This window comes from Mirounga angustirostris, unplaced genomic scaffold (assembly GCF_029215605.1).
Source record: "Mirounga angustirostris isolate CCGP_5_RB_7025 unplaced genomic scaffold, mMirAng1.0.hap1 SCAF_16, whole genome shotgun sequence".
Classification (NCBI taxonomy): domain Eukaryota; kingdom Metazoa; phylum Chordata; class Mammalia; order Carnivora; family Phocidae; genus Mirounga; species Mirounga angustirostris.
In genome coordinates this window covers 48,884,801-48,901,406 of record NW_026991724.1, presented here as the reverse complement: position 1 = coordinate 48,901,406, position 16,606 = coordinate 48,884,801, and the positions used below count along the sequence as shown (strand labels likewise).

Sequence of the window (16,606 nt, the reverse complement as noted above, 5' to 3'; positions counted from 1 at the left end):
CGGAGATAAAGAGCAAGAATTTTCATAGTCAGCATATCTCAGTTTACCTAGTTGTCAAAAGGGCATGGGAGAGGTTGAGATCTCCTACTTTCCATGGTTTCTCACTCTTCCCGGGTCCTAAGGGTGATAAACTTGGACCAGGTCTACAAGGTCCCACAGAAGTGGGCTCAGGGAGACCCATTCCCAGGAGGGAGAAGGGCCCCAAGTCTGGAGGGGTGAGGCAGCAACAGTGATGGGAGAGACATGGGAAGGGCACATGGAGTGTGGGGGACTCAAAGAGATTGGGGCAGGAAGAGCAGGGAAGCTGGGTGGGGAAGCTGGTCGCTAGGGCCTGGGAGGCATCCACAGGAGCCTCTCCCTCTCTGGGGCTCAGGACTCAGGCTTCCTTCCAGTTGGTTCACTTCCAGGGGCCCCTTTTGGGAGAATGATGCATGATATGGAAACACTGGATTCCCGGGTCTGGAAGGGTGGGGCCTCACCCCAGCCCCGCCCAGCCCTGCCTTGGGAGTTCTTGGACCTGCCCACACATCCCTCTGCTGCCTCCCGGATCTCGAGGTGGCTCAGTTCACAACCGGTCATGTGACACCTTCACCTTCACTCACCTGTCCGCAGAACACCTCTCACACTCACCTTTCCCACAAAACCCTCCTCCTCCCTCAATGCTCACAATCGCACACAACACTCGCCTCCGCACACACCCAAACCTCCACACACACCCCTCACAGTTACCTTCCCCTTTCCCCTTACCCTCACACAACACCTGCACCTTCACACACCCTTCCACCAACACCCTCACACTCACCTCTTCACACACCACCCACAACCTCTGCCCTCACCCGGCACCCTCCCATTCTCCCGCACCCCCTGCACCGCCAGCTCTTGGGGGTCGCACCCCCACCATCCCCCTCCCCATCGTCTCGTGGCCCCCCTGGGTCTCCCGCCTCTCTCGTCCCGGCCTGGGCCCCGCCCCGCCCCCGGAGCCCCGCCCCCGGGCGGGCAGGGGGCGGGGCTAGGGCGGGGCGGGCGGCGCGGGCGGTGCAGGTGCCGGGCCGGGAGCGAGCGGCGGCGGCGGCGGCGGCACCATGGGCCGGGCCCGGCGCTTCCAGTGGCCGCTGCTGCTGCTGTGGGCGGCCGCGGCGGGGCCAGGTAGGGTCGGGGGCCGGGGTCGGCCGGCCAGGCCGGGGCGGGGGGCGCGCTGCGGTGACAGCCCGGCTGCCGCGGGGCCGCAGAGGCCGAACAATGCGCGCGGGGCCGGGCCGGGCCCCCTCCCCGGGACAAAGCGCAGCGCGGGCCGGGAGCCGGGAGCCGGGAGCGGGGGGAGGGGGGCGCGGGCCCCGGCCGCTGTGCCGCAGTCCCCCCACCCCGCACAGGCCCTGATCCCGGCGGGGACAAAGGGACCGAGAACACCCCCCCACACACAAGCCCGCCTTCTCCGGGCCGGTCCCGCGGTCCTTCTGTCCGGTCTCTGCGTCCCTCTGTCCGCCTGTCTCTGAGTCCCTCAGTCTCTCTCCTTGTCCCCCTACCCTTGTCCTCTGTCCCTCAGTCTGGAAGTCCTGTCCCCCTGTCTGTCCCCCTTTCTCCTTGCCTCCCTGTCTCCCACCTCTCCATCCTGTCTTTGTCCCCCACCTCTGTCCCTTGGTCTCTGTCCCTTTTTACTGGGTCACTCTGCCCCCCCATCATCCTCTCTATTCCCCCTTCTCTGTTCCTCTATATTTCTGCCCTCCCTCTCTGCCCCCATTCTCCTTCTCTGTCCCTGTCTCACTGTCACCCTTGTTTCTCTGTCCCTTTTTCTCTGTCCCCCATCTGCCCCATCCCCTTGTCTCTATCCCCTATCCTTCCTGCCTGTTTCTCTAGCCCCCTCTGTCACCTCTCTTCCTCACTCCCCCCCCCCACCTATCCCCCTCTCTGTCCCAGGATGTCCCTGTCCCCTGTCTCTCTGCCTCCCCCCTCTACCCTTACAACCTCCCCCATCTCAATCCTTCATGCCTCCATCCCTTTATCCCTCTGTGCCCCTGGAGAGGAATTGAGTCAGACAGGGCACCCTGAAGGGCCTTGGAGGGAAATGTGTGTGTATGTATGTGTGTGGGGAAGTGTGTGAGGAACCTTGGCATGTGGGCACACACGTGGATTCAGCAAATGCCTCGCAAATGCTGCCCCTCCCCAACCATTCACACACCCAGGCCATAACTTCCAGAGAAGCCCCCCCTGCTCCAGGACATCCAGGGGTCCATCCGCATATCCTCATCACACTCTGTGAAAAGCCGGAGACCTGCAAGAGAGGGTGACCCTGAGGCTGGGGACAAGGTCAGGAAACGTCACCCACACACTCACACTCTCACAGTGCGGGTGCCTCAAACCTACGACAGGTCACCCCCTCCTCCCTGATGGGGAAGGCCGCTCTTAGGAGGAGTGGAGGACTGGGAAGCAGCAGGGCAGGAAGCGGTGCAGAGATTTGGGAGAGGCCTGTAGCCAGATGGCACAGGGCTGGGGGGCCTGAGTTTATTTACATCCCGCCCCCTGCCATTTGCCCCAGCGGTGGATGTCAAGCACCCTTCTCTCTCTCTGGGCCTCAGTTCCCCTTTCTGTAAAGGGAGGATTTTGAACTCAGGGACCTGAAAGGGAACTCCAGCTCAGACCTCCCAAGGGGTTTCTGGCAAGTGGGATGAGGTTACAACACCCGCCCCCCTGCCCCCCCGCAGGGTTTGAGAAGGAGCCTTCCTCTCCTCAGGACAAGGCGAGGGGCAAAGCTGACCTCTCGTGCCGCACTTTGCTTCATTCTACAGTCTTCTGCCATTGCTCGGAACTTTCCTCATTTCTTCCTTCTTTGGAACAAACGTGCCACAATTTCCCAGATGAGCGCTTTGGTACCTTAACTACGTTGCCATCCAGTTTTATTTTTCTTTCTTTCCTTTTTAGGCCCCCCAAACCAGGTTCATAGAATCCTAGAACCAAAGAGTCCAGGAAACAAAGAACCTATGGGTATCTTAAAACATTGACACCTTCAGGATCCTAGAATCCCAAAGTCTTTAGAATGTTGACACCTTTAAAATTCTAGAACCTTGATAGCATTAGGGTTCTAGCCTCTTGACATCTTTAGAAGTCTGAGATCTTGACCTCCAGGAGATCCTGAATCTTGACACCTCTGACATCTGGAATCTTGACAGTTTAGACTGTCATGGGGATGGATTCTCAGAATCAGAAGGTGGACTAAGATGACTGCCTACCCGGCTCAAGAATCTTTTCTCCAGCATTCCTGGGAGGTAGCTCGATAGGCTTGTTTCTCATTTCATTTTAAAGTCACTGCTTCCTGGCACCCTAATCCCTTCTGTAAACTTTCTCTAAATTAAACGGCATAGGGCTTTACAAGTTGGGAGAGAGCTGGGTGTCATGGGGAGCCCTCTGGACTGGGAACCGAGGGACTAGGCCTCCCTGGTGTAATTTTATGTCAGCCCCTGTCACTCCCTGAGCCTCACTTTCCACTTCTGTATAGCATGAGCTAGGGAGCCAGAGTACATGTTGTCAGAGGGCCCTGTCTGCTTTCCTTCTCACTGGATATTTCTGAATGACCTTGGCCACCGGATCTTAGGGGTTGCCCATGGTCCCCACCTCATCTTCCTCTTCATCACCCCCTTTCTGTCCTTGGCCAGCCAGCAGGAATGGGGATGGAAGATGGGGTCCCTTTGTGCCCTTTCAAAAACGAATTCTCTCTCTTTCCTGGCTTACATATCTGCCAAGAATACCGGGGAAGGATGATGAGATTTATGCCAAAGGAAAGAAGGGCCCAGGGTGGGCAGGCGAGAGGAAGTGAGAAAGAGGGAGATTCGTTGCCTGCCCAGATGCACGCAGGCAGAACCAGAGATCCACAGGCCAGGGATTGGATTGAACTGAAAGGGACTGAGGAAACAGATATCCAGATACAAAGACAAGACAGAGAGATTGTTAAGAGTTAGGGGGCTTTGTAGGGGGGGGCGGGGGCTTGTTGATCCCAAATGTTTTCCTCCCAAGTGATTCACTTTTCCCTGCTAAAGTTCTGACAGGCCACTCTGAGAGCAGGGGGACCTTCCCCTCCAATTATGAGTCACCCCAGGGTGCAGGTCTTGGGAGGTTTCTGTCACTGACCCCCACCCACCCATGAGCCAGATGCCTGAGTCCCCAGAGCAGGGGTCAGGTTCTGCAATGGATTCCAAGACCTTAGACACAGCAGGGCTGGGGCCTGGGGTGGGTTAATGTCGTGCGAGCCTGGCCTATCCCCGTCTTGGGGAACACAAAGGCAGCTTTCTCTCTCTGGGTGGGGGAGGTGGGGGGGGGACTGGAGACAGTCAGACTTGCCAGCGCCCAATGGCCTGTGGCACCAAGACCCAAGCACCCACTGGCTCCTGCCAGTGTGGACCCCAGACCCATCCCAGGCCCATAGGTCCTCTGGGAACCGGGCCCCAAGGCTCCTCTGCAGGCACTCAGTGGGGCAAGAGGGCAGTGACAGAGCCTGGGCTCTCCTGGGAGGGGGTGAATAGAGGGCACTGGGGCTGGAGGATAGGACAGTGAGGGCTCAGTGCCAGCGTGCACCCTTCCTGGAGGGAGCAAGAACTCCCCCATGACCCCACACCCAGGGGTAATCTCCCACCCCCCCCGCTGGGCCTGAGGCCTGGAATCTAGGGAGTTCCGAATATCTCAGGAACGTGGGGGCCACAGGGGCCACTTTGTGTGTGAGGCTGCTGACTCACCCCTACGCCCCCACCTGATGCTTGGTCCCCAGATGGGAGGGGGACAGGGGGCTGGGGGAAGGCAGGACTGTGGTTCTGAGGGTTGAGGACTGTGGCCCGGGAGTCAAGTTTCTGGGAAAGGAGGAGGCTGGGGGCCTGGATTCCTGGGTCTGAGGGAGGAGGGGCTGGGGGCCTGGACTCCTGGGTCTGAGGGAGGAGGCTAAGGGTCCTGGACATGTGTGTGAGAGGGAGGAGGGGGCTGGGGTCTTGGACTTCTGGGTCTAAGGGGAGAAGAGGGCTGAGGGTCCATACTCCTAGGAATGGAGGTACAGACTACTGAGTCCTGGGGAGAGGAAGGGGCTGGGGGGTCCCACTCCAGGTTTCAGAGGGAGGAGGGGCTGGGACCCTGATGCCTAGGTCCTGCAAATACAGGCGCCTTCACAAGGCTGAGCTGGGGAAGAATTGATGCTTTGTGCTAGGATGTTCGGACTCCGCCATTGATGGGGGGCCGAGGGGGGGTTCATTCAGGACGCAGGGATGTACCACCTCCCTAGGGGAGGAAGTGGGGGAAGGAGGCATGAAGCCATGAGCCCCCTGGGGAGCGGATACAGAAGGGGTGGTTGTGACCTTCCCGGAACCATGACCTTGAGACTCCCTTGGGTATTCGCTGACTCAGGACCCAGGAAGTGCTCCCCCCACCCCGTTTAGTCTCCATGGAAACATCCAGCAGCTGTGTACTCTGGACCCATGGCTCCTGGGTCCTGAAGGAGGAGGGGGCTGGAAGCCCAGACTCCTGGGTTTGAAGGGGGAGAAGCTGGGGCTCAGGACTTCTGGAGTTGAAGGAGAAGGAGGCTAAGAACCCAGACTCCTGGATCCTGATTGGAGAAGGGGGCTAGGAGCCTGGACTCCTGGATCCTGGGAGAAGAGGCAGTTGGGGGGCTGGATTCCTGGGTCTAAGGGAAGAGAGGGCTGGATTCTGGGTCTCTGCATATCACCTGCTCGGCCACTCTTTCCCCAGCCCTCCCCAGTCCCTTTTTCCAGGCACCATCCCCATGACGACTCCAGGCTGTCAACACAGTTTAAAGGGCCAGTGCCCCAGTCCCAAAAGCTTAGCCCTCTCAGACCAGAAAGTCCCGCCTCACCACCCCCCAACCCCCCAACCCCGAAACAAAAGCTCCTGGGACATTAATATTCCAGGCACAGACACTGTTGGTTACTGACTCCTCAGGAGGGGGAGGGAACAAGACAAAAGCCCCCCACCCTCACCCCATGTGCACCCTCAAGCAGAGAGCAGAGGAATAATTGGGGGGGGAGATACCGAGGTCCTGATGGCTCCCAGGAAATGTTGAGTTTCTGCCACTGACTTGCCTGGGAACCCTGAGCCTCATTCTCCACATCTGTAAAATGGGGGGTAGCACTGGGTTAGCCCAGAGGTTCAGAACCCATGGATAGGTTTCAGGATGGTTTTTGTTTGTTGTTGTTGTTTGTTTGTTTTTTTAAGCACCAAAATGTGCAGACAGGCCAGTTTTCATGTGCACGGGCATGTTTCTGGACTTGTAATAACAGCAGCCTTGCAGGAAGGGCTCACTGAGCTTCGGGCACTGGCATCGACCCCCTTTTAAATGGAAGGCATCAGAAAAGTCACGCCACTTGCCCAAGGTCACAAAGACGGCCAGTGGTCCAGCTGGGATCAACCCAGATGTTTAGGAGGAGAATGACGATGTCACAAAGTCGTTGTGAGGTGGAAATGAAATCCTGCCTGGCACAAGCTATTCATTCATCCATCTCCCAGACACGGACCAAGTCTCAGTACACTTCTAGGCACTAGGGGTGCAGCAGTAAAACCAACGGATGACACCCCTGCCTTCATGGGGTGTGTGCGGTGTGTATTCTAGTGATGGGGGACAAACACAATAAACAAGTAAGCAAATTAACAAAATAACTTCAGGGACATTTCTGTAGAAGAAATAGAGCCAATGGTAATGACAAAGTGTTCTGGAGGTGGTGGGACGGGGTGTGAGTGGAGATCTCCGGGAGGAGGTGTGGATGTGAGCAGAGATCCAACTGAGAGTGGGAGGGAGGGAGTCGTGGAAGATCAAGGGCGAAGAACATTCCAGGCAGAGGGAAGTGCAAGGGCCCTGAGGTGGCCATGCTCAGTGAGTCTGAGGAACATCAAGGGCCAATGAGCCTGGAGTGAAGAAGTAGCGGGAGGGTGGTTGGAACTGCAGTCAGGGAGGGGCCAGGCCATATAGCACCTTGAAGGCCCAGGGAAGGAGACCAGATTTTATTCTCAGTGTCATGGGCAGCCTGCAGAGCGTTTTAAGCAGAGAGGTGACTTGATCTGATTTACCTTCTTGAAAAATCCATCTGGCTGCTGTGTGGAGAATGGCCTGAGGGAAAGCAGGCATGGAAGCAGGGAGCCCCATGAGTAGCTCTTGAAGGTCAAGGTAAGAGATGGTGTCATCAGGCTAGGGTAGTGGTAGAGGAGGTAAACAAAGATGAATAGATTTGGGATATGATTTTTAGAGGTAGATGGATAGATCTTGCTGATGGAATGGATGTGAGAGTGAGGGAAAGGTTTTTAGGCCTGAGCAACTGGATGGATGGTTGTGATATTTACTGAGATTGAGAAAACATGGGGAGGAAAATATTTGGGGCCAGGATTGGACATGTCAAGCTTGATGTGCCAGGAGGTGCTAAATTAACCCCTAATAGTGGCTTAAATACACAAAGCATGATATTCAAACCTAAGGGAAGTCCAGAAGTAGGCATCCAGGGCTTTTGAGGCAGCTCCACAGCATCACCAGAGACTCAGGCACCTTCTGGCTCTTAGTTCCACCATCCCTACTGCCCTTGTCCTCTTGTCAAAATGGCTGCCAGAACTCCAGGCATCACATCCTACTTCCAGGCAGCATAAAGGTGACCTGGAAGAAAAAGGACTTGTCGCCTTTCTTGAGGAAGTCCTCCCAAAATTACCACATGAATTACCAGAGAAATTACTTTTCCTTCTATCAAATTGGACAAAACATTATCACATGGCCTCACTTAGCTGCAAGGGAGTCTGGGAAATATCTCTTTCTGAGGGTCATAGGGCATCCATAAATACAATCAGGGTTCTTTTACTAAGAAGAAAAGGGAATTATGGATGCCAGGTAGAAAGCCAGCTGTCTCTGCCTCCATCCTCCAGAATTAATCTTTTCTACCCCTCGGCAGCCAAATCAGGTTACCTAGTCCTCTTACAGGGAACATAACACTTCTGATGGGCTATTACAGTGATTTGTGTGTACCTCCCTGTAAATCTGGAAGGCCTTCCAGGGCAGGGATCTCATCTGACTCATCTCTGGGCACCTGGCCCCTAAACACCTACCTACCGCTCAGGAAACACTTGAATGAATGGGCCAGAATGTCAGAGACATGAAGCTACAGTTATCCCACATTTAAAGGGAAATAACCCCATTTGATCATGGCACTTTTCCTGTTTAAAAACCTCCCTCCCCCGGCCTTCAGGATAAAAGCTCATCTCCCGAGCTTGGCGTTTGTGGCCCTTCACTAGCAAATTCCACAACCCCTCTTGCACATTTCCTTCTACCCAGACAGCCAGGAGGGGATGTGAAAGCAAACTGTAGAATGAGAGAGAGCTCTGGATGCAGATCCTGCCCCCCTCCCCACTGCCCCTCTGACTACTACCTTGAACAAGTCATTTTCTTTCTCTGGACCAATTGTCTCATCTCTAAAATGGGAATTTAAAAAACCTGGGGATTGATAATAGTGCCTACCTTATCCGGGTATTGTGATGATGAGGTGGAAATTGTATAGCTGATACCCTTAGAACAGAGCCTGGCACTGCAAGTGCCTAATAAACACCAGCTACCACTCTGTGGTTATTTGATTTTGAAGATGACTGTGACGATGATGATGGTGATGCTGATGCTGATTAATCCCAGCTCTGAGCTTTACTCTAGGCTACTGCCTCTGCTGAAAATACCCCCTTACTAATCCCCTACCTTGCTCCTCTGATGGATTAATCATGTTAGGATTACTGCAATAACATGAGCCCTGAAATCTCAACGGCTTAACAAAAAAGTGTATTTCTCATTCGTGTCACAGTCCTGTGCATGCAGGTTGCAGGGGACAGTCAGTCAGGGCCCCGGGCTCCTTCCAGCTTGTGATCCTGTCCTCCTAAGGCTCCTCGGGGTCCTCTCCATTCAGGCAGCAAGGAGGATTTTGAGTGACAGAAGCCAGGCTGGAAGGGGTGTCTCTCTGTTCCACCTACATCCCATTGGCCAGAAATCGGTCACATGGCCCCAACTAAGTATAAGGGATCCTAGGAAATGGAGCCCAATCGTGTGTTGTACCAGTTAACTTTAGCGGTGTAACAGACCCTCCAAAACGTGATAGCTCGAAACAACAGTCGCGTTATTTGCTTATGACTCTGGGAGTCAGTGATTCGGACTGAATTGGCTGGGCAGTTCTTCTCTTGGTCTCAGCTGGAGTCACTCATGTGCCTGCAGTCACCTGGGGCTGGAGGGCCCAGGATGGCCCCACTCACATGTCTGGCAGTTGGTGCTGGCTCCTGGCTGGGCTTCTCTCTCCATGTGGTCCCTTGCCCTCAAGGAAGCTAGGAGGGATATCTTCACCCGATGGTCTCAGGACAGCAAGAGGGCACAAATGGAAACTGCAAGGCCTGGGCTCCAGAACTCAGACAATATCACTTTTAGGAAATTCTGTTGGCCAAAGCAAGTCACAGGGCCCGCCCAGATTCACAGGGTCGGAGTGCCTCCTTTTTTTTTTTTTTAAAGATTTTATTTATTTATTTGACAGAGAGAGACACAGCGAGAGAGGGAACACAAGCAGGGGGAGTGGGAGAGGGAGAAGCAGGCCTCCCGCGGAGCAGGGAGCCCGATGCGGGGCTCGATCCCAGGACCCTGGGATCATGACCTGAGCCGAAGGCAGACACTTAACGACTGAGCCACCCAGGCGCCCCTGGTGGGAGTGCCTCCTTAATGAGAGGAGGAGAGAAGTCACCTTACAAAGGACATGCACAGGGATGGGAAGAATATTGTGGCCATCTTTGCAGGCAAACTACAATGTGTGCCCAGGTGTGAAAGACAGGATTTGGTGAGCACATAGCAGCTTCCCACACCTGGTGATTCCTGCTCACTGTAAGATCTGGATCCAATGGAGCTTCCTTCCAGAACCTTCTCTAATCACCCATCTCCCTAGGTGGCCTTAGTCTCTCCCCTTCCTCTGGGCTCCCAGTGTGCCCTGTGCTGCCCCCATTAGAGCACATACCACTGGATCTTGACTGACAGCCCCTCTCAAGCAGGTTTTCTCCATCTCCCGAAGTCCAGTCCTCAGGAAATGTTGGGTGCAATGAACTGAATGAGAGGGAAATGGAGGTTTGGGTGGGAGAGGAACAGAGGGAGAGAGAAAAGATGGAATTGCAGCCCTCAACGAGTTTCTCTGTCTACTGGCCCAGGGGCTGGACAGGAAGTACAGACAGAGAATGTGACCGTGGCTGAGGGAGGGGTGGCCGAGATAACCTGCCGTCTGCACCAGTATGATGGGTCCATAGTTGTCATTCAGAACCCAGCGAGGCAGACCCTCTTCTTCAACGGCACCCGCGGTGAGTGCTGGGGTAGGGAATGCTGTCTTGAAAGAGGAGGGCTGGGGCCTGACCCCTGTGTCCTGAAAGAGGACAGAGCGGAGAGTGTGGACTCTTGGGTCCTGACAGAGCATGGAGCTAGGGGTCTGGACTCCTGGTCCTGCGGGCAGGAGGGCCTGAATCGTTCTGGGTCCCCAAGGGAGTAACTAGGTGGGCCCCTTAGAGGCACAGGTATGGCTGGCTGGAGAGAGGACGCCAAGAGCAGGTCTCTAAGCTCCTGGCGGAAGGGCGGGGCCCCTGAGGCCAGGACTCCCCAGTTTCATCCCTTCCTGTTCATTCTGTCTAGCCCTGAAAGACGAGCGTTTCCAGCTTGAGGAGTTCTCCCCCCGCCGCGTGCGGATCCGGCTCTCAGATGCCCGCCTGGAGGACGAGGGGGGCTACTTCTGCCAGCTCTACACGGAGGATACCCACCACCAGATTGCCACGCTCACTGTATTGGGTAACGCCACCCCCCTCCTCAGACTCATCCCCTCCTTTCTCCTCTGCTTCTCTCTTATCCTGAAACCTGGTTTTTTTTTTACCTGGTTGTTTTTGACCTCTGCCACCCGGGATCCTTGTTCCACCTAGTTACTGTGAGTCTCCCTCGGTGTCTCCGCTGACCGCCTCCCCTTACCCCTTCCTCCCTACGGCAGTGGCCCCAGAGAATCCCGTGGTGGAGGTTCGGGAGCAGGCGGTGGAGGGAGGCGAGGTGGAGCTCAGTTGCCTAGTTCCGCGGTCCCGCCCTGCCGCGGTCCTGCGCTGGTACCGCGACCGCAAGGAGCTGAAAGGTACTACCTGGGGTGGGGGGCGGGGCGGGGCGGGGTGGGAGGGGAGGTGCCGGCGGGAGGTGGGACTGAGAGGAGGCGGGGCTTGGAGAAGAGCGCACAGGCGGACACTGGCCACTCAATACGCCTCTACGGAATGAATTGATAGAGGAGAGGGCGTGGGAGCGAAAGGGAGCTTTGGGACGAGGCTCCTGGGGCGGTGGGCTTGGTTCGGGGAGGGGCGTGGCTTGGAGGACTCATAGCCAGGCCTGTGGATAAGGGGCGGAGCTTGGCAAATGACATGCCTTGGTTTGGGCGGGGGGGCGGGGTGGGTACACCCTCGGTGGGCGGAGCCGGAACCCTGGCCTGACAACTTCCCCGCCCCGCCTGGCAGGAGTGAGCAGCGGCCAGGAAAATGGCAAGGTCTGGAGCGTGGCGAGCACAGTGCGGTTTCGGGTGGACCGCAAGGACGACGGCGGCATCGTCATCTGCGAGGCGCAGAACCAGGCGCTGCCCTCCGGACACAGCAAGCAGACGCAGTACGTGCTGGACGTGCAGTGTAAGTGCCCGGCGGGTCGGGACCCGGGGGGCCGGAGGGTCCCAACGCCAGCCGCTTGCCCCCGGGAGGGTTTCCAGCCCCGCGTGATGAGCCGGACCACCTCTCTCCCATCTCATTTCCGCCCACAGACTCTCCCACGGCCCGGATCCATGCCTCCCAAGCTGTGGTGAGGGAGGGAGACACGCTGGTGCTAACGTGTGCTGTAACAGGGAACCCCAGGTGAGCTGCTGGACCCGAGACTCCTGGGTCCTGACAAGAAGAAGACCGGGGACCTGGACACCTGTGTCTCGGGAAAGAGAGGACTGGATGAACAGAGGGGCCTGGGCCCGGACTTCTGCGCCCTGAGGGAGGAGGAGTCTGGCGTTTGGGCTTGTGGATCTTGAGGAAGGAAGCTGTGGGGCCATGGACTCCTGGATTCTGACGGTGGAACGGGCGGGGGGCGGGAGGCTAGGATTCTTGAGACTGGTGTCGGGTGGAAGCTGGGCCCAGGACTGCAGGAAGGATAGGGCTGGCTAGTAAGGACCCTCTTATTTGGAGATGCTACATATCTAGATTACTGAGAACTCAGAATTGGATGTTGGCACCTGTGTCCCTAACTCTCACTATATTTTACTCATGCCCAGACCAAACCAGATCCGCTGGAACCGCGGGAATGAATCTTTGCCAGAGCGGGCCGAGGCGGTCGGGGAGACGCTTACTCTGCCAGGCTTGGTATCAGCCGATAATGGCACCTACACTTGCGAGGCATCGAACAAGCACGGCCACGCGAGGGCGCTCTATGTACTCGTGGTCTACGGTGAGGGCAGGCAGCGGCCGGCCTGGGGGCGGGGCTCAAGGCAGGGGCGGGGCCTCGGAGGAGGTCTCCGGGTGTCCTGGGTGGGGCGGGGCCTTGGGAATGGGCGAGCTGGATTGGATGGTTCAAGACCTGCCAGGGGTGTTTGAGGGGCCTGTGCAAAGGGTGATTCCTTGGGGTCAACAGCCAACAGAATTCCTGGAGTTCTGCGGCCAGATTGACCGTCTGGGTTCACACTGGGCTCTGCAGCATCCTATTGCGGGTAACTCTGCGCCTTAGTTTCCTCATCGGTTAAGTGGAAATAAACAATAGCACCTACCTCATAGGGTTGTGAAGATTATATGAGCTAAATATATAAAGGGGTTGAAATGGCCCCTAGCACAAAATAAGTGTTATGTGGTTAGCCCTTTTAACGGTGGGGCAGGAATTTTGGAAGTTGTTGGGCCTATAGCTCAGCATTTTAAATACCTGGAGCGTTTTAGACAAGGGGGAAAGGGACTTGGACCTGAGGTTCTGTGGGTCAAGGCGTCCAAAGAAAAGGGATGTGCTGTTTCTGTTCTGTGGGGAATGGGGTGGGGGAAGAAAGTGGGATAGTACTAGCAAAAGAACTCAGGGGCTGGGTCGGGCAGTGTGCAAACCAACACGCGCGCATTCTTTGTGGAAGTGGAGCATCAGGAAAGAGTGGAGCCAGGACAAGGGGACAGGAGCGGCAATAACTTGAGGGGCGTGGCACGTAAAAGCGCGGTTAGTGTGTGGACTGGTTTAAGCGATCCACAGCGATGGGGCCGGGCTGGGACCGTCCTCCGATGACCTGGTCCTGCGCCCTGTCTCTCTGGCAGACCCGGGTGCGGTGGTAGAGGCTCAGACGTCGGTGCCCTACGCCATTGTGGGCGGCATCCTGGCGCTACTGGTGTTTCTGATCATATGTGTGCTGGTGGGCATGGTCTGGTGCTCAGTACGGCAGAAGGGTGAGTGGGGGCGGGGTCTGAATTCAGCGAGAGGTGTGGCTGGTTGTGGGATCCGGAAGGGGGCGGGGCCTAGAGTCCGGGTTGGAAAGAGGGCGGGCGTACAGCCGAGGTGATAAGGGGGCGGAGCCCAGATCCGGGATTCGAGATCTGGCGGGACCTGAGGCCAAGATTCCAAAAGGGCGGACCTTTCCGCCACGACTCTAAAAGGGGTGAAACGTTGAAGGCCAATTAAGGCCGTGGGTTTGAATAAAACATTTATCTTCCTAATTGTTGGATTCGTTGGGAGCAGAGCAAGGGGACACCGCCAAGAGAATGGATAAGGGTGGTCTTTCTGTGAACTTTTGGAGTCTTCCTAATTCTGCTTTTACCTCTTTTCTGCCCCTGTTTTGCTATCCCCTGGACTTGATGACCTCTCCCTGTATGTTCCCTTTCTCCCTCTTTCTTCGCCTGGTATGTCTTGTCTGTCTCCGTCTTCCCGTGTATTTCTGCCCAACTCCTGGGTCCACATATGTGTCGCCTGTGCCTGGGGGTCTGCCACCCCTCAGGCTCCTATCTGACCCATGAGGCCAGTGGCCTGGATGAGCAGGGAGAAGCAAGAGAAGCCTTTCTCAATGGCAGCGACGGACACAAGAGGAAAGAAGAATTCTTCATCTGACCCCACCTCCACCCAGGCCTGGGCCTGGTCCTGGGCTGGGGTCCACCCCACTGCCAGCTGCAAAGACATTTACCAGAGTCTGGGATGGTGGGCCTCTCCCCCCACCACTAACACCTCAGACGCTTGGGCAGGGATGGGAGTGTCGGATCCTGGGTCTCTGCAAAGGCCAGAAGCAAGGGCCCAGAGGTCTGGGCCCCCCAGGGGGCAGGGGCCAAAGGTCCAGACCCCCCAAGTCCAGGGAGGGCGGTAGGGATTGGGTTGGGGGAAGATAACTGGGGGAAGGCCAGGGCCCCTAGGCTGCAGAACCAGGTCTTGTGGGGAAGGGGTCAGATTCTGGGAAGGGTGGGGTGGGCAGGGAAGGGGAACACAGATTTCTTTGGGGGTCCCAGACCCCATGCCAGCCATTGTAGGAGTTCCACAGAACTCTGGGCACCTCTTTGCAAAGCCATGTTTGCACGGTGGGGGTAAGGGTGGGGGGAGGGCATGGAAACAGGGATTCTGTGTCTTTGTGTCATAACTTCGATGGGGGCGGTGAGGGAGACAGCCCCAACCCTTTTCTCCAATTCCCAGGTTCCTGGGCTCCCCTTCCCTCCACCTCCTCCCCCCATATCTGTCCTATCCATATTTGTCTCTCTTTCCACCCACTCCTGGGGGGGCCTTCCCCATCTCTCCTCCAGGCCCTCCAGGGAGAGGGAAAGGAGTTTGGGGGGTGCGTTGCTCTCTATGGTTTTATATATAATATATTAAAAAAAAATTAAAAATCTGTATGAAAATATCAGATTGCACCCCCCTCCCCTCATTCCTGGCTTTTGCCCCTTTTTTCTTGTAAAAACAAACAAACAAACAAACACATTTTGTATGGGGAGGGAACGGGGAGGGGGTTTGGCAATCCCACTAACCACCATTAAACTGAGGAGAGAACAAGTGTCTGGGGTGGCTGTGTGTCTGTCCCTCTGCCCAGAGCTGCACTATGTTGTGAGGGGAACTGAACTAAGGGAGGGAGGAGGGAGAGGAGTAAGATGGTTGCTGGTGGACAGTACAAGCCAGGAGAGGGTCCTTACCTCTTCAAGGGCACCTCCCCTCTTCCAAGAAATTGGTTTTTTTTTTCCTGGCCATTCCACAAGCCAAAAGTCACTGAGTCTTGTCTCTTCAGTAGCCACTGAGCTACCCCATCCCCAGCCAACGGCCTGGATCCTTCCCCTGACTTACTCCTACCCCTGACATCGATCTCCAAAGGACCTTTCAAAGACTCACATCTCTTCCTGGCAACACCTGTCCCTGCTCTGCTCAAAACCTTTCCCTAGCTCCCCATCACCTCTAGGTCAAGTCAAACCCCCTTAGCTTGGCATTCCTGACTCCTCCCTCCTCCTCACGCCACTAAATTTTAGATGAGTGATTCTAATTTTAGACTAAAAAATATATTGATCTCTTACTTTGTGCCAGGTGCTACTCAAAAGATGTGGAGATGCCATAGTGAATAAAAAAAGCAAATGTTAGATGTTCTAGACACCTTAGTTCTAATCTGAAACTTGATCCTAGTCTAGGCACTGAGGGCCCAAAGAAAAAGGATGACTCCATTCTTACACTCACAAAGCTTCTATGAAGAGAACAGACTGCAGCAAGGAAGCAAAAAAACTTAAATTTCAGATTGCCATAAGTACCCTTAAGATAAAATGCAGAGTAAGGCGATGTGGGGTATTATTAACTTATAATGGAAAACTTCAAACACAGAAGTAGACAACAGGACAATGAAGTCCCATGCACCCTTCACCCCAGCTTCCACAACCATGGACTCATGGCCAAACCTGCTTTATCCATAACACCACTCACTTCTCTAAAGCAAATCTGGAGGTGCCATCTTTGAAAGATCAAGGAGAGCTTGCCTGATTGACACCTGTGCCAAGAAATGAATGATGAGCATAAGATCAGCTATTCAAAGATCAGAGGGAAAAGCATTTTCAGGCAAAGGGAATAGCAAGGGCAAAGGCCTGAGGTGGTAAAGAGATTGCAGTGTTTGAGCGGTGGAGTGGATAAAGAGAAGTGAGTGAAGTCAGAGACAAGGAGGGGCAGACTATGTGTATAGCCCCTGGGCCATGACAGAGTTTGGATTTTTTTCTAAGTGTAATGGGAGCTCATTGGAGAGTTCTGAGCGGGAATTTGAGTCAATTCCAGGAAGCCTGGAATGCTGCAATAGCTTCCTATACAGCGTAGTCTGAGGTCTTAACTTCGCCTGTAGGTGCCATTCCCCTCTCTTAATTCTGTTTCAGGGATACTTAGCTGCTATCATTTTCTCAATCAAACCATGACTACTTTTTGCCTATAGGCTTCTACCCTTGCTGTTCCCTCTGCCAGAAAAACTCCTATTCCAGTTGGCTTCTATTCATCCTTGGCTTAAAGATCACCATCTCTTGGAACCCTTTCCAGGCTAGGGCAGGCACCTCCTCTGGCTCCCAGTTTCCTATACTCCACTCATCCCAAGTCTGACCACTCTGGGTTGTGGTTCTGACTTTTGTGGCTCTCCTT

At 55.4% G+C, this 16,606-nt stretch overlaps 1 protein-coding gene across 2 annotated transcripts; it reads left to right on the top strand.

Moving 5' to 3' along the window:
- Positions 1-1,037: 1,037 nt before the first annotated feature.
- On the top strand, positions 1,038-15,007 carry CADM4 (cell adhesion molecule 4). Of its 2 annotated transcripts, XM_045890397.3 has the most exons (9): positions 1,038-1,146; positions 10,180-10,326; positions 10,652-10,804; positions 10,998-11,132; positions 11,503-11,667; positions 11,796-11,886; positions 12,291-12,463; positions 13,300-13,428; positions 13,974-15,007. In XM_045890397.3, exons 1-9 carry the CDS (start codon positions 1,083-1,085, stop codon positions 14,081-14,083), a joined length of 1,167 nt encoding a protein of 388 aa, XP_045746353.1. In that variant the 5' UTR covers positions 1,038-1,082; the 3' UTR covers positions 14,084-15,007. The 2 variants fall into 2 exon arrangements, with proteins under 2 accessions (XP_045746353.1, XP_045746354.1); XM_045890398.3 differs by lacking the exons at positions 13,300-13,428; positions 13,974-15,007 and adding an exon at positions 12,647-13,004.
- The last annotated feature ends 1,599 nt before the right edge of the window (positions 15,008-16,606 follow it).